The sequence below is a fragment of the Muntiacus reevesi genome, chromosome 4, assembly GCF_963930625.1.
Source record: "Muntiacus reevesi chromosome 4, mMunRee1.1, whole genome shotgun sequence".
NCBI classification, from domain to species: domain Eukaryota; kingdom Metazoa; phylum Chordata; class Mammalia; order Artiodactyla; family Cervidae; genus Muntiacus; species Muntiacus reevesi.
In genome coordinates, this window is record NC_089252.1 from 107071057 (window position 1) to 107092586 (window position 21530).

At 40.7% G+C, this 21530-nt stretch overlaps 2 protein-coding genes across 3 annotated transcripts in view; one reads left to right on the forward strand and one right to left on the reverse strand.

Moving 5' to 3' along the window:
* Positions 1 to 21530, reverse strand: part of LOC136167471 (IQ domain-containing protein F3-like) — a 67095-nt gene that overhangs the window by 25032 nt on the left and 20533 nt on the right. The window contains exon 3 of the mRNA XM_065935032.1: positions 13840 to 13853. Within this exon, the coding sequence (XP_065791104.1) occupies positions 13840 to 13853 (14 nt within the window). The remainder of the gene's footprint in view (positions 1 to 13839; positions 13854 to 21530) is intronic.
* IQCF6 (IQ motif containing F6) lies at positions 8922 to 9516 on the forward strand. 2 transcript variants are annotated; one of them, XM_065932234.1, is made up of 2 exons: positions 8922 to 8936; positions 9148 to 9516. In XM_065932234.1, the coding sequence occupies exons 1-2, from the start codon at positions 8922 to 8924 to the stop codon at positions 9514 to 9516; spliced, it is 384 nt and encodes a 127-aa protein (XP_065788306.1). The 2 variants fall into 2 exon arrangements, with proteins under 2 accessions (XP_065788306.1, XP_065788305.1); XM_065932233.1 differs by lacking the exon at positions 8922 to 8936 and adding an exon at positions 9020 to 9038 and having other exon boundaries at positions 9143 to 9516.

Below are 21530 nucleotides of genomic sequence, written 5' to 3' on the forward strand. Positions count from 1 at the left end.
GCCAAAATAAAACACCATGGAAACTACTTTTAGAATGCATACTTTGAAAGGTTTTTCTTCATGTGATTCAGTTGTGAAAAGGAAAGCGGTTCCCTCATAAAAATTGTTAGAGCTTAATACTTAAAACTTTGGAAATAAAATTTCTTCACCTACTTTTCACTTACTTATCCTCTCCTCCCCCTGCCAAAATTGTTTTGGTTTAGGATCTATTTATTAAAATATTAAAATGCAATACCTGATTTGTTTGTAGAATAGTTGACTGTCATTAGGAAATATAGTCTTTATAAGCCAATAAAATCTTTGCATAAGTGGTGGATACAACTGAAAAGTGTGTTGAGTTAGGAGGCAGAAACAACAATGCCAACTTCCCTCCCAGTGAGGGTCTTTTCCAGTTTTAGCACCCATTAAAAGCAACATCAGAGGGAACTAAGCTTCCAGACCAGAAGATCACTGCAGGACAAAAGGTTAAACCAGAACTTTGCCCAAATAAGAAAAACCAGCAGTTCAGAAAAAAGAAACAGCGGGCGGGAAATGATTCTGAACATATGCAAAGATGCTCAATTCACACATTAAAAAAAAAATAAAAGGTTAACTGTTAATGACAGGTCCTTCAAGTTCCTAAGAGTAAAGAGAAACAGGCAGTATTATATGTTGTTGGTTAGAATGTAAATTGGCAAAACCTCTTTGAGTAACATTTTGATAAAATCCATCAAAAGGAAAAATGCACAAACCCCTTGATCCAGCAGCTCTACTCTGGGAATTTTTTCTTCAGAAATACTCCCAGAAGTCAGCATCCATTTGACATCAAAATCAGGTTAGGTAAGCACAGGAAGAGAAAACTATATAGGCCAATCTGGCTTGTGAACCCACATGCAAATATTAACAAGCTGAATCCAATGATGATTTCAAATAATACTTAAACGAGTAGAATTTACCTCATGAATGCAAGTGTATTTATCATTTTCTTACATATAGACAATACAAGCTGATTCATATTTATTTAAGCAGAAAATAAAAGTACTGAAACAATATTTATTCACTCACCAGATTTTCAAGAAGCATGAAGAGCAGTCTCACAAACAAACAGCAGGTAATTCCCTGGCAGTCCAGTGGTTAGGACTCCATGCTCTCATTGCTGAGAGCTGGGGTTTGATTCTGGTTGGAGAACTAAAATCCCACTGTGTGGCCAAAGAAAGAAAAAAAAGAGAGAGAGAGAGAGAAGCAAATAGAGCAAAGAAAAGCTACATATCCAATACCACAGAAAACACCACACCCCAGAACTAGCCTGATGAAGATTCCACCACAGGCACAAAGGATGCTCTCTTCGTTCTCCGCATCCCAAACTGCAAGTTGAAAAACCCTGTGGGTACATTTGACTGGCCAAACCCATTGTATGTCTGCCCAGCAGCCAGGGAAGCTGGAAAAGCAAGAAACTGGCATTTACATCAAGGCATTTACAAGAGGCAAGTTGTTTTCCACCAAGACAGATAAGACAGTTAGTCCCCAAACACAGGGCTCAGATGCCAGGTAGTATTAAATATGGTCAAGGCCCACCACTGTGAGGAAATTTCAGTAAAAAAAAAAAAAAAAATCTATTGATGTAATTCACAATGTTAACAGATATAAGAAGAAAACCATTTAATTCTCTCTATAGTTGTAAAAAGAAAAACATTTAATAAAATTCTTCATTAAAAAAAAATTAGCAAACAACTTAGCTTAAAAATGGGCCCAAAATCTTTCCAGACACCTCACCAAAGAAGATATACAAACAGCAAATAAGCACATGAAAACATGCATCACACCATACATTATCAGAAACATGCAAACTAAAAAACAATGAGAAACCACTACAACACATACCAGAATTGCCAAAATCCAGAACACTAGTAACACCAAATGTTAGTGGGAATATGAAACAACAGGAGCTCTCATTAATTGCTAGTGACTGGGAATACAAACTGTTACAGCCAACTTGAAAGACAGTTCAGTAGTCTCTTACAAAAATAAGCACACTCTTCCCATACGATCCAGCAAACTTGTTCCTTGATATATATCCGAAGGAGTTAGAAATTTATGTTCCCACAAAAATCTGCACACAGATGATTACAGCGTATTTATTCATAATTGCCAAAACTTGGAAGCAATCAAGATGTCTTTCAGTAGATGAATAAGTAGATAAACTGTAAACACCTAGATAATGGAATATTGACCAATGTTAAAAAAAAAAAAAAGAGCTATCAAGCCATGAAAAGACATGGTGGCTCAATAAATGCACATTACCATGTGAAAGAAGCCGATCTGAAAAGGCCACATATTGTACGATTCCAACCATATGACATTCTAGAAAAGCCAAAACTATGGAAATGGCAAAAAGATCACTGGTTGCCTGGGGCTGGAGGAGAGAAGGATAAATATGTGAAGCACAGAGGATTTTTAGGGCAGTAAAAATACTCTGTATGATACTATAATGGTGGATACATGTCATTCATTATACATTTACCTATATCCCTGGAATGGACAAGAAGAAGAAAAGTGAAATGTGAAAATTGCTCAACTCTTTGCGACCCCATGGACTATGAAGTCCATGGAATTCTCCAGGCCAGAATACTGGAGTAGATAGCCGTTCCCTTCTCCAGGGGAATCATCCCAACCCAGGAATCAAACCCAGGTCTCTCACATTGCAGGCAGATTCTTTACCAGCTGAGCCACCAGGGAAGCCCACAAGAAGAAGAGTGAACTCTAATGTAAACTATACATTTTGGGTGTCAATGTAGGTTCATCAGTTGTAATAAATGCACCACTTTGGTGAACAATGTTGAAATGGAGGAGGTTATACATGCGTAGGTCCAGGAAGTAAATGGGAATTCCCTGTACCTTCTGCTCAATTTTGCTGTGAACCTAAAACTGCTCTAGAAAATAAAATATTTTCAGAGAAAGACAAATACTGTATGATCACACTTATAACTGGAATCCTTACTAAAAAAAAAGAAACAAAACTCATTGAAAAAGAGATCAGACTTGGGGTTACCAGAGGCAGAGAGGGAGGAGGAGGAATTGGAGGAAGGTGATCAAAAGGTACAAACTTCACTTACCAGATGATTAAGTACTAGAGATGTGGTATACAACATGATGACTATAGTTATCACTCTATGATATATAGTAAAGTTGTTAAGAGAATAAATCCTAAGAGTTCTCATCACAAGGAGAAAAATTCTTTTTTTATCTATATGAGAAGATGGATGTTAGCTGTGGTAATCATTTCACAATATATGTAAATCAAACCATCATGCAGTATGACTTAAACTTTTACACTGATGAATAGATAATTTCTCAATAAAACTGGAAATAATAAAATATAATCTTAAAAATAAAGCCTAAAACCATGAGCATATTAGAATAGGAAGAAACATAATTAATTTGAAAAGTTTAGCTAAGAGAAACCTCCCACCAATACTCTTATTGGTAGTAAAGCACAAAAAGTGTTAAAGTCAGAGAGAAAAGTGGTATTGCTCCCCTCAAATCCTTTTGAACACTGTATTGGAGTTCTTGAGTAACAACAATAAACTCAAATTATTAAAACCAAGAGCAACTAGTGACCTTATAAAATAAAAAAGAATCAGAAGAGAATACTATGAATAACTGTATGCCAACAAATAAGATAACCTAGAACACATGCCTAGAAATACAAACTACCCAAACTGACTGAAGAAGGTCTGAACAGATGTATAACAAGCAGAGAACTGAGTAAGTAATCCAAAACTTCCAATAAAGAAAGCCCAGGGCTGGTTGACTTCATTGGTGAATTTTATAAAGCATGAAAGAACTGACACCAATTCTTCTAACATTCTTTCCAAAAACAGAAGAAAAGGAAACTCTTTCTAACTCATTCTTTGAGGTCAGCATTACTATGAAACCAAAGCCAGACAAAGACCCTAAAATAAAACAAAAGACCAATACCAATTATGAGTACAGATGTAAAAATCTTCAGCAAAATACTAGGAAATCAAATCTAAAAGCATACTGATAGGGTTACACATCATGACCTAATAGGCTTAGCCCCAAGAATTCAAGGCAGGTTCAATATACCAAGACCAATGTAGTAATATATCATATTAATAGAATAAAGGGGGAAAAGTCATAGGATTATCTCAACTGATAGAGAAAAAGAATTTTACAAAATCTAACATCTTTTTGTGATTAAAAAGGAAACCATTCAATAAACTAGGAATAGAAGGGAACTTCTCAAACTAATCAAGGGCAGCTATGAAAAAACTACAGTTATTATCATACTTAACGGTGACTGAAAGTTTTTTCCTCTAAGATGAGGAATAAAACATACCTTCTCTCACCACTGCTACTCAACACTGTACTGAAAAGTTTTCAGTTCAGTTCAGTCGCTCAGTCATGTTCAACTCTTTGCAACCCCATGAACCGCAGCACTCCAGGCCTCCCTGACCATCACCAAATCCTGGAGTCCACCCAAACCCATGTCCATTGAGTCGGTGATGCCATCCAACCATCTCATCCTCTGTCATCCCCTTCTCCTCCTGCCCTCAATCTTTCCCAGCATCAGGGTCTTTTCCAGTGAGTCAGCTCTTCACATCAGGTGGCCAAAGTATTGGAGTTTCAGCTTCAACATAAGTCCTTCCAATGAACACTCAGGACTGATCTCCTTTAGGATGGACTGGTTGGATCTCCTTGCAGTCCAAGGGACTCTCAAGAGTCTTCTCCAACACCACAGTTCAAACACATCAGTTCTTCGGTGCTCAGCTTTCTTTACAGTCCAACTCTCACATCCATATATGACCACTGGAAAAACCATAGCCTTCACTAGACAGACCTTTGTTGACATAGTAATGTCTATGCTTTTTAATATGCTGTCTAGGTTGGTCATAACTTTCCTTCCAAGGAGTAAGCGTCTTTTAATTTCATGGCTGCAATCACCATCTGCAGTGATTTTGGAGCCCAAAAAAATAAAGTCAGCCACTGTTTCCCCATCTATTTGCCATGAAGTGATGGGACCGGATGCCATGATCTTAGTTTTCTGAATGTTGAACTTTAAAGTTTTAGTCACGGCAATTAAGCAAGAAAGAAAACTAAAATTCATCCAAAGTGGAAAGGAACAAGTAAAACTATCTCTATTTGCAGATTACACGATCTTACATAGAGACAATCCTACAAAATCCACCAAATGCTCATAATAGTATTGTTCACAATCACCAAAGAGTGAAAACAATTCAAATCCCTGTTAACTTATGAATATATAGACAAAATGTATCTATACAATGGGATATTATTTAGCCATAAAAAAGAATGAAGTACTGATACATTCTACATGGAACCCTGAAAACATGCTAAGTGAAAGAACCCCAGACACAAAAGGCCATATAGTATATGATTCTATTTATATGAAATGTCCATGGGAGGTAAATCCTTAGAGACTATAAGCAGATTACTGGTTGCCAGAGTGTGGGGTGAGGGAAAGATAAAGGGAAGTAACTACTTAATGGGTACAGGGTTTCTTTTGGGGATGATGAAATTAGAATTAAAATTAGATGAAATTAGAAACTGAACTTGGATAGTAGTGATGGTTGCATAGAGGCTTCCCTGGTAGCTCAGTTGCTGAAGAATCTGCCTGCAAGGTAGGAGACCCCAGTTCAATTCCTGGGTTGGGAAGATCCACTGGAGAAGGGATAGGCTACCCAATCCAGTATTCTTGGGTTGTAAAACACTGCAAATGCACTAAAAGCAACTGAATCATAAACTTTAAAATGGTTTAAATGGTCAATTTATGTTATATGGGTTTTACCTCAATTACTTTAAAAAGATACACAGAAACACATAAAACAGTTTTCTATTTCTTAAGGTACATGGATGTTCTGTGTCCATAAATTCATAGCTAATTGTCCAGGATACTCTCCAAACTAGCAGCAGTAATAATATAAGGCAGAAATTTGTTCTTAAATGCATGGATTAAAAATAAATTATTTAAACTATAATGGAAAAGAATCTGAGTCCATATATATGTATGGATAAAACTCAATCAATTTGCTATATACCAAAAACTAACAGAGCATTGTAAATCAACTATACTTCAATAAAGAATTAATTATTCTTAATATCAAATTTAAGTCTGTGCATGGCATAAGGTCTGAAAGACTATCTCTGGGAGTAAATTTAAAGGAAATTCACTTTCCGCCTTACATGTCTGCCTTTTTCTGTATTTTAGAAACAGACATACTGTATTTAGAAGCCAGGGGAGAAAAGAAGGCAGAATCTGGAGAAGGGAGCAGTGAGGAAATAGAGACCAAGGAATGCGGTCTGAACACTCAGTAGAACAGGACTCAGGGAGTGCATCTTCCCGGCGTCGGCCTCATACGCTGCCACTTTGTCAATAACTACAAAAGTGTGAACGTAAAAGAGGCTGACAGGTTTTTCCAGAGACTTCTAAGGAGACAAAGCCAAGACATTCTGGCAATAAACAGCCAGGTCAGAGTTGGGTAGGGGAGAGATCCCCAAGGAACAGTGAGGTCTAGTGTTCTGACCATGGCAGTCTGACCTGCATAGACTGAGCCTGAGTGTTGGCCACAACCACAGCCCCTTTATAAGTGATCCCTTCAGAATCCAGCATATTGGACTGGAAGTAGATGCCTGACACCAGGACCGATGGTTCAATGCAGTGACGCAGGCCTTAGAGATGGCCGATACCAGCGTTCCACTCACTCAGATTGACAGACATTAATGGAGGCAACAGGGTCCGCTCTCGAGGACTTTTAATGTGACCTAAAGAAGTTACTTGCTTGAAAATAGGGCCAGAATCTGTAAGACACGCTGATGGACAGTGCCATAGCAATTAGTAGAAGTGATGGTACGAGGCCTCAAATACACATAAACAGAAGCCACAGTATGTGGCTCATGTAGAAAAATGAGGAATATCATGCATGTTAAAACTAGAGCCAGAATGGCCTTTCAAATCCCAAAGGATGCACAGCAGCTCTGCATCATCTGTTTCTGCAGTTTCAGTCCTAACTCTGAATTCCAGAAACTCATGTGAGCTCCCATGAGCCCTAGCCACAGAGTTGCATTCTTACAGCACAGCAGGGCAGACCCAGGTTTTGTGGGAACTAAAGTTTATATAAATTGGAAGGCCTTCTTTAAGAAAAATACAAAATTATAGACTTAAAATCAGGCCAGTGAATATTTAGGACAAGTCAAGACAACAAATGACACATATAAAAGAGGTGGCAGAGATCACAAATGTAACAGCGTATATATTAGTTAAGTGTCCTACCTCTGTGGTATTTTTCCTACATTTTTTGCTGTGTAATCTTTTATTACTTCTTCATATGATGATTTTTCATATGATTTTCTATATAAACATTATTGCCTTTCAAGATACGTAAAACAGGATTTCTCATGCCAGCATGTACACCATTCCCAGAAGTTCTGGTTGGTTCCCGTAACCACTGTTCAGTTAGGTCACTCAGTCGTGTCCGACTCTTTGAGACCCATGGACTGCAGCACGCCCGGCCTCCCTGTCCATCACCAATTCCCAGAGTTTACTCAAACTTATGTCCATTGAGTCGGTGATGCCATCCAACCATCTCATCCTCTGTCATCCTCTTCTCCTCCCGCCTTCAATCTTTCCCAGCATCAGGGTCTTTTCAAATGAGTCAGTTCTTCGCATCAGGTGGCCAAAGTATTGGAGTTTCAGCTTCAGCAACAGTCCTTCCAATGAATATTCAGGACTGATTTCCTTCAGAATAGACTGGTTGAATCTCTGTGCTGTCCAAGGGACTCTCAAGAGTCTCCAACATCACAATTCAAAAGCATCGATTCTGGAATTCTGATAAACTCTATTTTACAAAATTTATACCAAAACAGAAAAAAAAGCTTGTAATATTTATAACTGTCTCACTGCATTGTCAAATATTATATTTCTGACAAGACAGAACTTCAATTTTAATCAAGCATCAATGAAAACAGATTCTACTACTTAGGATTTTACGTGTCTAAAAACAGTAAGAATTTTCTACGGACCACAGTTTTTGTCTTCAAACTTTTCAAACCTTGCTTTTCCTCCACTGTACCTACACTTCTGGTGCCAGGCACTGCAGGGAGTGTCCACATCACCATAGCTGCACTTCTGTCCCCATATCAAACCATGACACAGGTGAATGGATGTTGTAACTGGTAGGAAAACTCCTGAAAGTCATTGCTAGCAGAATGTCTAACAAGAACTTACCTATTCCCAGGGGTGACTGGGACCACATAAATCTATCACATTAACCCATACTAAGTATATCCCAACTCAGCTTCCCCTTAGTCACACTTCAAAAGAAACTGCATCTATTCCATGGCACCTGACAAGAAAAGGGTGACAAAGGGGGTCAGAGAAGCCCTCTCCAATTGCAGATAAAATATCTTGCTTCCACAAATTAAACAAAACACATACTAGCCCATGAACACACGGCTCAGGTCCCTCCCAAAGACCCTGACACTTAGGCTTCCAGAAACCCACACTGGTAATGAGTGTGTATGTGCAAACCCTTACTTGAAGGAAAGTTGAATGAATCTTTCTCTCCACTGACACCAGCAGAACCAGAAATAAGTGGCTAGAAGGTGTAGAAAGGGCAAGGTTTAAGGCACCAGCTGAGTCTGAGAAATAAACTGAAAGCAAGAAATAAATGACAGCCCACTTAAAGTTATGGGTATCAACAAATAAGGTCAATCCATAAGAAGATACAAACAAAAGAAGAGGAGAAAGAGATGTGGGTGAGATGTGGATGAACAGGACCTAATGAGGGGAGACTTGTGTGCAGGTGGGCGGAGTCTAGTGAAGGGGTGCCTAACAGTTGAGGGCGGGGCTACAGACTAGGGTGGCCTAACTGATAGATGAGTGGACTCTAAAGACCAGGGCCATGGACACACAAAATGTGAGTGAGGCTCATACAGAAGGGATCTGTCCAGAGGATAATGAGCAGTGTCTAAAGGTGAGTAGGGTTTGGAAATAAGATGGATGGGGCCCAGAAATAAGAGGCCAGGGCTACCTGGGCCAGGCCCCCTTTCCTCCCAGCACCAGAGGTGGGGTTAGGAATGGGAGGGTACCCCACTGAGCATCTCCATGTTCTTCCTTCCCCCGATCAGTTAGAGAAGGCAGCCATAAAGATTCAGTCATGGTGGCGTGGCAACATGGTACGCCGGACGTTACTGCATGCAGCACTCAGGGCCTGGGTCATCCAGTGCTGGTGGAGGTCGATGCAGGCCAAGATGCTGGAGCAAAGACGGCGCCTGGCACTAAGACTCTACACCTGCCAGGAATGGGCAGTGGTGAAGATGCAGGCACAGGTTCGCATGTGGCAGGCCCGCAGACGGTTTCTCCAGGCACGCCAAGCGGCCTGCATCATCCAGTCTCACTGGCGCTGGCATGCCAGCCAAACCCGAGGCCTGATCCGGGGTCGCTATGAGGTCAGGGCCAGCCGGCTAGAGCTCGACATCGAAATCCTCATGACCTAGGGTCCTGGCAGAGCCAAGGAGACTGGATCTCTCTTCCAATAAAAACATTTACTGACCATGGTCTTGCCCTTTGGAAATCAGACCCACAGAAGAGGGATCAGCCCCTTATCTTCCTGCCTTCCACCCTCCAAAAAAATGATTTCCTGGCATAGTCTAAAGCCTGTCCTAGGACAACTCACACTAGCCCTTACTCCTAAAGTAAACCTGACCAATCTTGTACCCAAAAGAAAGCTCAGGGCTCAGGGCCAGCTCTGACACTTGAGCCAGCCTGATCCCAGCTCCCACCACAATGTGGGTAGGCACTGGGCTTTACTCCTCTGCAGCCCCTGCCAAGCAATTTCCATTCAGATTAGGACTGGCTGCAATCAGAGCCAGCTGGGAAGGGCAGGATTCCACAGGCTTCTGATTGGTAGGGCCCTCAGGGCGGGCACAGAGCTTGGCAGAGAGCCAGGAGGACAGGGTACCCCCAGCTGAGCAGCAGCAGGACAGGCGCTGTGCCTCAAGGGGAACAGCCAGCTAAAGCCAGCCCCTGGGGAAGGCCGGGACAGAAGCAGAGAGGCTGCAGCTGTGCCTGCTGCCTCCCTCCCCAGGGGCTGAGACATGGCTCCCCACCCCGCAACCCCGCAACCCCGCCCTGTGCTGGCCACTTCCTGGGAGAACCAAGCATGGAGTTGGTGTGGGGGGAGAGAGCCTGGGGATTGGAGTAGATTAACAAGCAGAGGAAGAATAGGGGTGAGCAGGCAGGAGGGCTATCCCTCTGCCATCAGAGGTCATTAGCTTGGAGATACAGCTTCTAAACCTTATCACATCCTCAGAAGCAGCTGAGCTGCCCTTCCCTCAAGATTCCCCCTCTCCCGCAACCCTCTCACAAACTACCACACCCTCTGCTGAGCCTGCCGTGAGTGGGTGCTGAGGTGTCTATGCTTTGCTGGGGCTCTTATTATCTCTTGGCATTTACGTCTCAATCATCTCTGAATATGCTCTCTCAGTCTCTGCTTTGTCAAACATGCCCAAGTCCCTCACTCTCACCCTATGTCAGGTGTGATACTTGTCTGAATCTGCATCCCAGGAGTCTGAGGTCCATGACCCTCCCCAGGATTTTGCAAAGGGTGGCCTTGCACAAGGGATGGGAGGACCAGCTGGGGAGGTATACAGAAGCCAGAGGTTTTCATTGGCCTTAGAGCTGGGTAAGGTTCTCCCTCACCCCAGGGCTCATTGTGTATGTGTGTGTGTGTGTCTGGGATACAGGGCAGGATGTCCCTAGAACAGCTGTGACAGATGTGAGGATTCAGGGTTCAGTCCAATATCTATCACCTCCAATAGCTGCAAATGGCAATGATGCAGCTAGGTTCCTCACTCTTCCACCCTTTTTAGGAGCTTCAAAACAGCTTTCTTCTCCCCTACTGGCAGTGGTGAGTGGTAGGAAACTAGGTAGGTCTACAAACAACATGGCAGGAATTCTGCATGATTTAGCCCGTGAGGCATTCGCCCCTGCAGTGAGAGGTGTTTCAAGTCTATGAGAGCAAGAGTTTAACTCTCTGATTTACAGTCTACAATGGGCACTGGAATCTCCTAAGATACTGGAATGCCCTGATGCCTAGGCTAACCCAGAGTTTCTGCTTTATCTGGGCTGGGGAGTTGCCTGGGCACTGAAATTCAGTATGCATCCACAATGTGAAAACTGATGAATTAAGTCCTTCCCAGTCCAGGTTACACTCCACTCGTGTGGTCCCATATGCAGATGGTCATGTAGAATTCCCAGGTTTACACTCAGTGGGCTCAAGGAAATCAAGGTTTTCTGCTCTCTGATGAGCTAAGCATGCAAAGTAAAACAGGGATCTAGAGGCAGAGCTACCCTGGGTTAAAAACCTTTGGAAGCAGGAAGGTCCAGCACCTCCAGACAGCTGGGGTCTGAGATGGGGAGAGGCTATTGGGGAAAGTAGGTTAGGTCTCTAGTCCCAGGTAGACAGGATCCCAGGAAGATGGCACCACACAGGTGTCAGTAATGGAGACTGTGGGGCGGTCCAAGAAGGTCAAGTTTCATCCAAAGTCTTAACCACCACTGCAAGAGTCCCTTTAAAGATCAGGGGTCTTGAGAAGCCAGGGATGGTCTAACCCTGTAGGTGTTGGGCATCAGAGAGCTCCAAGGAGAGGAAGGAAGCATAGAACAGGAGTCAGGAGAGAAGCTCTTTTAGCAGCAAGGTCTGTGGCTAGCTGCCTAGATTGGTGGAACCACCCTTCCCTCCTTAGCAAGGATGAGACCACAGGTGGGACTTCTTACAGATAGACCTCTCAGAACCTCATAGACCCTCTCTTCTTTTTTCCAACATCACTAAACTGAGCTGCATAAGGAACTCTTCCTGACAATACACTGAAACAACACAAGTGGGGATGGAAGGAGCATGCTTGCAGCTAAGGGGCAGGTGTGGGCCTAAGAGCATTTTGGGGGACTTGGTATCCTCATACACGTGCCTTCCTCAGGTGACATGGTGGCCCCAAGAGATATGTGACCCAGGCCTGATCAACAAAGAAATCTACTGACCCTCAGACTGGTCTAGCCTCCTGGGCCTCTAAGAAGGTAGTTCAGTAAGTGAAAGCCCATCCCCTGCCAGTCCCCTCCTGCCCTGGAAAAGGACCCCCACGTTACATCTAGTCTCCTTGCCCCACAATGCCCACTCCATGCTCTCCAGCCCCTCACCTGATGCATCACCAAGCTCAGTTCTGATCCCATCACTCCAGGGTCTCCATCCTGAATTTTCGTCTTTCTCTGTCCCACATGCTAAACCCAAAATGAGATGCCACAGCCACTGCCATGCATGCCCAGCAGCTTGAGTAGGCCGACCAACATCCCCTGATCACTCACACACATTCACACACATTACAGGAGGACACTGGTTCTGACTACTATCCCACCACTCCCATTTTGCCAGGTGGATGCTGCTTAGCCTTTGTTCAGCTTTGTTTCTAAAACTCAAGTTTGTCCAGGTCCGCCAAAAATTAGTAGTCTGGAAATAAGCACTTAAGATGTAGAAGGGCTGGACTGAGTTGAGAACAAAATTTGTTTTCTGGGCACTCCCAAGCTGGGCTTTCATATCAACTATTCAGAACAAAGAACTTAGGATAGAGTATGTCCTTAAAGAGGGTGATAGATTTTGACAGTGAAAGGAGGTGGAACACAGGGCCCACAGAGAAAGTTCCAGCCATACAGGAAGAGACAAAAGTCCATTCAGAGCCCTGAGATAGAGGAGTGTGAAGGGGCTGAGGTACCGCTGCAGCCTACAGCCAGATCCTGCCCTCGGCCCCTCCTCTCAGGTTATCCCAGGAGACACAGGGGAGCCTGGGGGAGGCTGCGTGGTTCAGAGGCAAAAGTAGTACACGCCAAAGAAGAGAGAGTTCCCTGGTGGCCTAGTGGTTAGGATTCTAGGCTTTTACTTCTGTAAAAGCCCAAGATGGGAGAGGCAAGATATCACAAAGGGGCCTAGGACGGAGACAAGAAGCCACAGACTGTGGAGACCTTACCGCCCAAGGCCAAGACAGGGACCATGGGTATCAGAAGGTGAATTTAGGTCTGTGGGTGGAGGACGTAGTAGGATTATCTATTGGGAGTGGGCTGAAAGCAGGGTTTCCACCAGAGCAGGCAGAACCACCTGCAAGATCCAACCCAGGAGGGGAAAGTGGGAGGTATCAATGAAAGATGTTTGACTATGAATTGGTAATTGCTGTTGGAATGATGACAATTCTGTCTCATTCTGAGATATGTTTGAACATTTCCACAATAAAAACATTTAAAAATAACTTTAGTATAAATAATAGAAGGATGAAAATTACTTAAATAACTTCCATAATAGTTAGGAATTGTATTGGGCTCTTAGGAAAAGAAACCTGAAAACCAGCAGCTTAAACAAAATAAAAGTTTGTTTTCTTCTCCCATAAATAAAGCCCAGGAATGGGAAGGCCAAGGTACAGCAGCTGCATAATATCAAGAGGTTCTATCTTCTCTGTTTCCACATTGCACTCCTGGCATGGGACTAGTCTACTTACTCTAGGATGACTCCTAGAATTTAAGCCATCACGTCTGCGTTTCAGGAGAGTAGATGAAGAGCAAAGAGAGAAACATTTATGCTATTCATTTCTTTTAAAGGCCTTTCCCAGAAGGCTCACTCATCTAGCCTCCTCCACTTATACTTCACTAGCCTGAACTGTTACCAGACCTTCCCTGCTACAAGAACACACTGTCACCAAGTGTATTCAGAGAGGCTAGATTCTGCTCTGATGCAAACTTTCAAATCTCAGTGGCTTAACTGAAATGTATTTCTCACTCACACAAATCTGCTGATCTCCAGGCAATTCTCCATGGTTGTCTTTCCGTGTGCTTGCTCAGCCCTCAAGGCTGTTCCAAGCTTACACCACCTCCACGTGGATATGAACTCCTGCGATTACACTCATCCAAGTAGGGGCAGGAAGGGCTGGAGAGACGAGTACTAGCCTTGGCGGTCTTCCACTTAGAAGTGTCTTAATTCACTTCTGCTCCATTTTATTGGCTCCACACCCATGCAGCTGTGTCTAACTTCAAGGAGAAGGACAATGCAATCTTCCAACATGCCTGAAAGGAGAAGGAATAAGAATGTTGGTGAAGAAATCAATGTGCCCCTTGTCATGGTGCCATTTATGAGATAGAAGAGAGAGTAGATTGGGTGGTGGTGACAACCAGCCTCAGGCACAGTTCCTAAAGCATTATAGAAAAAATAGGAAGAAAAGATCTTGACCAATTCAACAGAATGGAAAAAGAAACCCAAAGATGGGAATAAGTCTGTATTAAATAGAAATGGGTAAAATTTATCTACTAATATTAACAGAAATCTCACATTAGGTTTTTTAATATAGCCAATTATATAAAATAAAAGAAAGCTGGACAATGAAATTAAAACAACAGAAAAAGATAAAGCAGAAAAGAACATTTAGCTGTTTAAAAACACATTTACCCTTCTCTCTTCTAAGATCTAAGGACAATGAAAAACGAATTAACTTTACACAAAAAGCTCACAATTCTGAACAAAGTGAAACAAGGGCCATCAGAGGATATAGGACCACAACTCTGGAAAAAGGAAAGAGGAAAGAGGTACCAGATGAAGTAGGAAGAAGGAAGCTGAAGAACAAATGCTCACGGGGCAAAAGGATGAGTGACAAGAACTCAAACGCAGGCATCTGACTCTAGGACGTGGGCCCATTCTCCCAAGTGCTTCCTCCATGAGACTTGTGGCTCTGGTGTGAGAAAGTCCTAATAGGGACTTCCATGGTGGTCCACTGGTTAGGACTTTATGCTTCCACTGAAAGGTTGTTGCTGAACGATAAGACGCCAGGATTCTTGGCCTCCGGAGAGATGAATTCAATTCAGGGCCAGAGACGAGGCTGGATCGCTCAGAGCTTTTGTGTAATAAAGTTTTATTAAAGTATAAAGGAGATAGAGAAAGCTTCTGACACAGGCATCAACATAGTCTTTAGCTGTATGTTATATAGTCACTCACAGTCTGTTAATGAAAAGAAAGGAATGTCATAAAATTTAGAATGGCACCAGATAATTCATCCCTGGCCATAAAATGATTGACTTGAATCTTGTAGAAGGGCAGATTACCAACAAATAGCTTCCTTTACATAGATTAGGGAACAATATCTGAGTAAGTAAGTTAGGCCGTTTGGAGGAACCAGCGTGAAGATAGAGTCTGGGGTACATTAACATAGCTTAAGACAACATTTCCATAAGAAAAAGAAATGTATTGGTTAACCCAAGATTTGAGAGTAGTTAGCTTCAGGTGAAACCAGGTGTCATGGCAACACAGCATTTTAAGAGAAACCTCCTTTTAAATTTGTATAGAGAAGAAAAAATATATCACTGGTTTGTTTCCTCCCGCCGCTTAAGAGAGAGAAAAATGTCTGGCACTTGCAGCCCGTTTCCTCCGTTTGGAGACACCTGGCCTTCCTACCTGTTACCCTCTCACCACTGCAGGGGGCACAGGTTTAATCCCTGGTTAGGGGACTAAGATCCTGCAAGTGAGGTGCAAAAAAAAAAGAAGAAGTATTGATAGAAGGAAAGAATACAGAGTTCATCCTCCTACATTTAAAGCATAAAATGAGTTTTGAGGGCAATGAGCAGTCTTGACACCTGAAATTCTGCAAAATATCATAGTTGATCATTCCAAGTAATATAGTAATATAAACCATTCCAAAATAGAGAAAGAACAGAAAGTTACCCAACTGTCTTTATGACGCTGGCATAGCATTGTTATCAAAACCAGACAAGTATTCTGAGGATCTAATGTATTAACATGGTGACTATAGTTGATAACACTGTATTACATAATTGAAATTTGCTGAGAAAGTAGAACTTAAAATGTTCTTACTACATATAAATATATATATAATATGTTAACTAACTAGATGGGAGAATCCTTTCATAATGTATTTATATATAAAATTATCAAAGTGTATAAATCTGTTTGTCAATTACATTTTAATAAAGTTGAAAAAACTAAAAAAAATAACCCAGACTGGCATATTATAAGAGAGATAAATTAAGATCACCATCTATAATAAATATAAATGTAATATATACCTAATAAATATAAAATATAAAAATTAACATAAATATAAACCTTAAATAGAGTATTAGCAGATTATAAACATTAATTTTTCTTTATTTGTGTTTTCGTTTTTTGGCCTTGCTGTGTGGCTTGTGGGGGGATCTTAGTTCCCTGACCAGGGACTAAATCCCAGCCCTACCCAGTGAAAGCAGAGTCCTAACCACTGGACCACCAGGGAATTCCTCAAGCATCAAGATTTAAATGTATATACATAATGACAAAACAGGGATTTCCCCAGGAAACCAACAATGATTCAACACTGAAAAACTCCATCATGTTAACTGATTGATTAAAAGAAGAAAAAAATCATTATGATCAAAAGTAAGCATTCATTATCATTTTTTAAAAATTACTAGTAAAATGTAAAGAAAATAAACTATAGTAAGGATCCAAAGAATAAAAACATATAAGGATCTCACACAACTCAACAGCATAAAAACCAAACAGTCCAATTTAAAAATGGACGAAGGACTTGACAGACATTTTTTCAAAGAATATATACAGATGGCCAACAGATACATGAAAAGGTGCTCAACATCACTAGTCATCAGGGAAATGCAAATCAAAACCACAGTGAGATACCACCTCAAATCTATTAGAATGCCTATTATCAAAAAGATAAGAAATAACAAGTGTTGGTGAGGATATGTGGAAAAAAGTGAATTCTTGTGCACTCAGTGGGAATGTAACCTTGGTACAGCTACAGGGGAAAAAAGTATGGAATTTCCTCAAAAAATGAAAAATAGAACTACCACATGATCCAGCAATCCCACTTTCAGATATACTTGAGAAGGAAATAAAATCACTATTTCAGAGAGACATCTGCACTCCCATATTCATCACAGCATTACTTACAACAACCAAGACATGGGAACAACCAAGGTTTCCACTGACAGATAAAAGAATGAAAACAGTATTATTTTGGCTATTTTGGGTCTTTTGACTCTCCATACCAACTTAAAATCAACTTGTGGTTATCCACAAAACAACTTTCCAGGATTTTGTTTGGAATTGTGTTGAATCTGTAGTTCAAGTTGAGAAGAGCTAACATCTTGACAACAATGTGTCTTTCTATTTATATAGTGAATATCTCTCCACTTATTTAGTTCTTATTTTATACTTTATCAGGGCTTTATAATTTTCCTCATATAGATTTTATATGTATTTGGTTAGATTTATACCAAGTATCTCACTTTGAAGGACACTGTGTAATAAATGATAAGGTTTTTTTTTTAATGTCAAATACCCCCTTTTATTGGTTTTATGCAGGCAAGCAATTGACTTTCGCACATTAATTTTGTATTCTTCAGCCTTCCTATAATCACTTCATTCCAGGAACTTTTGTTACTTATTCTTTCAGATATTCTACATAGATGATTGTGTCATCTGAGAACAAAAGTGGTTTTATTTCTTTCTTCCCAGTTTGTATACTTTTTCTTTCCTTTCCTCATCTTATTGCATTAGCTAATGGTGTTGAAAGCAATGATTTTGGTCCTGATCTCAGCAGAAAAGCTTTAAGTGTGATGTTAGCTCTGTTTTTTTGTAGCTCTTCTTTATCTTGTTGAAGAAGCTCCCCTCTATTTTTATTTGCTCAGAGTTCTTCATTATGGATGTTGGATTTTGTTAAACTATTTTTCTATATCTTGATATGATCATGTGCTTTTTTTTGCTTAGTCTGTAGAAGTTATGAATTACATTAACTGATCTTAAAATTTGAACCAGCCCGACATAGCTGAAATACATTCCATTTAGTTGTGGTATAATTCTTTTTATACATAGTGAGTTTTGTTTTGCTAATATTTTGTTGAAGATTTTTACATCTATGTTGGGGAGAAATGTTGGTCTACAGTTTTCATTTCTCGTAATGTCTTTGGCTTTGGTGTTAGGGTAATGGTGGTTTCATAGAATGAGTTAGGAAGTATTCTGTTTCTATCTGAAGAAACTATAGAGTATTGATATAATTTCTTTTTTAAAAGTTTGGTAGAATTCACAAGTGAACCCATTTGAGCCTGGTACTTTATATTTTAGAAAGTTATTAATTATTGACTCAGTTCAATAGATATGGACCTACCAGATAATCAATTTCTTACTCTGTATTTCGGAAGATTGTGTCTTTTAAGGAATTAGTTTGCTTCATCTAGGTTCAAATTTGGGAGCACAGAGTTGTTCAAAGTATTCCTTTATTGTGCTTTTAATGACTATGGTATCTGTAATGATGACATTAATGCAGCATTTCACATTAGTTTGAGGGCAATTATCAGACATTACGCTTCAAATATGGCTTATGTTCCTTCTCCTTCTGGCATTCCCATCATGTGTATCTTAAATCTTTTGTGGTTGTTCCACCATTCTTGAATTTTCTGTTGTTTTTTTCACCAGACTTTTTCTCTTTGCCTTTTAGTTTGGGAAGTCTATTGTCATATTCTAAGCTCAGAGACACTTTTCTTAACCATGTCCTGTCTACCAATGAATCCATCAATGACATTCTTCATTTCTGTTACAATTTTTTTAATCTGTAGAATCTCTTTATTGTTAGATTCTATTTCTTTGTTTACATTATCCATCTGTTCTTGAATGTTGTTCACTTTCCTCATTAAAGCCAATAGCATATTAATAATATATTCGCTAAAATTCTTGGTCTGATCATTTCAGCATTCTTGCCATATCTTTTTCTGGTTCTGATCCTTATTTAGTCTCTTCAAACTGTTTGCCTCTTTGGTTATTTTTTGTTAGTTTTTGTTTTTGCCTTTTAGTATGACTTGTAATTTTTTTGCTCAAAGATAGATGTGAGGTACTGCGTAAACGGAATTGTGGTAAATAAACCTTTAGTAAAGTAGTGGTAAGTTGTGGAGGGAGGCGAAGCATTGTATAGTTTGGTGGTTATGTCCCAGTCTTTTGATGATGCTGTACCCCTGGACTGTAAAGTTCACCAGTGCTTTTCAGTTTTTTTCTTCCTTGCATGAAACAGATTGACTGGAGGAACTGGAGTTGTGTATTTTTCTTCCCACATGTGGTAGGCAGAGACAACTATAATTGAGTACTGCTCTTTGGTCTTGTAGGTTAGATTGTGATATAACGCTAGCAGGTTAAGCTTGGGTAAAAACTTTCTCCCAAGGGCAAGCCTTGTTAAGAAAACAGAATGCTCTTGCATACTTAAAAATAATTTATTTCCTCTCCCCCTGTAAAAAGCACAAGGGTATATTTCTCTGATATTCACAGCGAGGACCTGGTAGAACTTTTGGAGATTAAACTCACAAAATGTGAGGGCCCCACGACGACTAGCCCCGTGGTGTTTTTCTCTCTCTTGCTTGTCCATGTTGAACCTTCGGCAATTCCTCAATTATAGTTTAGGTTTTCCTGTCCTCACACTGGTTCCTATGGAGGTTTCTGCTTTGATAAGTTGTAATTCCCTGTACCCACCTATCTGTAGCTCCAATTACTTGCCCTGTGACCTCAGTTCTCTGACAGAATAAGAAGTCTTTTTGATTTTTTAGTTTATTTAGTTTTTCACTTGCTAGGATGGAGTGAAGACTTCTAAAGTCCTCACATGATGGACTGGAAACCATAAATACTATCATTTTTTTTATTCCAGTTATGGTATTTTTTGTATTTCAGTTACGTTTTACTTGGTTTGTTTCTAAATTTGTTTATTATGTATAATTGCCTTTTTTCCTGATGAATTTTATTTTTGGCTGTGCTGGGTCTTTGTTGCTGCACGGGCTCCTCTATTTGTGGCGAACAGGCTTCTCATTGCAGTGGTTTCTTTGTTGCAGGGCACAGGCTCTGGAGTGCACAGACTTCAGTAGTTGCAGCGTGTCAGCTCAGTAGCTGTGGCTCCCAGGCTCTAGAGCACAGGCTCGATGGTTGTGGCACATGTGCTTAGATGCTCCGCAGCATGTGGGATCTTCCCTGGTCAGCGACTGAACCCGCGCCTCCTGTATCGGCAGGTGGATTCTTTACCACTGAGCCACCCAGGAAGCCCCTCTTGATGAATTTTTTATATTTGTCTTTCACTTATTTCAAAATATTGCAACAGTTACTTTATCTCTGGGCTTGACTATATCAATATCTTAGGTCTTTGCAGATCCATTCCTGCTAATTCTTACTCTCATGGTGCCTTCTTTCCTTGTGTATTTAGTAGGTTTGCTTTTTTTTTTTTTATTATTAGTATTAATAATGCAAGCTGCTCACTTTGCCTGTGAGAATTTCTTGATTTCTGGGATAAACATAGGTTCCTACAGAGAGGATTTTGTAGCTTCTCTCAGATACTTGGGCAGGCAATTAGTCTAGAAGGACTGCAAAATAAAATCTCAGCTTAGGTGTTTTTGAGTAATCTAGGTCGTGTGAATTCTGGCTGAAAAGCTGTAAGAGGGATGTCTCTGGTTATAAATCCTCAGGAGCTACTTTTCTTCTTCTATACAGTCCCCCCAAAAAAGTCTCTCAAGAAATGTTCTCTGCCATGGTCAAGGGTTGGAGGGGTAATATTTATTTAATACATACATGGAGAAGATCTCCTGTTTGACTTCCCACTTTGGGCATGTCTTCTTGTCCCCTGATCCCTATAATGCTATGACAACCAGAGCTCAAACTCACATGGTTTGGCAAATATCCTCAAGACAAAAAGGCAACTTTACAACTCCAGTTACTTTTATGAATTCCCATTTTTATTTGGTTTTGAGTTTCAGTATTCAGTTCAGTTCAGTTGTGTCCAACTCTTTGCAACCTCATGGGCTGCAGGACACCAGGCTTCCCTGTCCATCATCAACTCCCGAAACATGCTCAAACTCACGTCCATTGAGTTGGTGATGCCATCCAACCATCTCATCCTCTGTTGTCAATCTTTCCCAGCATCAGGGTCTTTTCAAATGAGTCAGTTCTTCATATCAGGTGGCCAAAGTACCAGCGTTTCAGCTTCAGCCTCAGTCCTTCTAATGAATATTCAGAACTGATTTCCTTGAGGATTAACTGATTTGATCTCCTTGCAGTGTAAGGGACTCTCAAGAGTCTTCTCCAACACCACAGTTCAAAAGCATCAGTTCTTCGGTGCTCAGCTTTCTTTATAGTCCAACTCTCACATCCATGCATGACGACTGGAAAAACCATAGCTTTGACTAGACAGAACTTTGTTGGTAAAGTAATGTCTCTGCTTTTTATTTTTTACTATTTATTTATTTGGCTGCACCAGGTCTTAGTTGTGGCATATGGGACCTTTAGTTGTGGCATCTGGGAATCTAGTTTCCTGACCAGGGAATGAACCTGGGCCCACTGCATTGAGACCATGGAGTCTTAGCCACTAGACCATCAGGGAAGCCATCTCTGCTTTTTAATATGCTGTTTAGTCTGGTCATAGCTTTTCTTCCAAGGAACAAGGGTCTT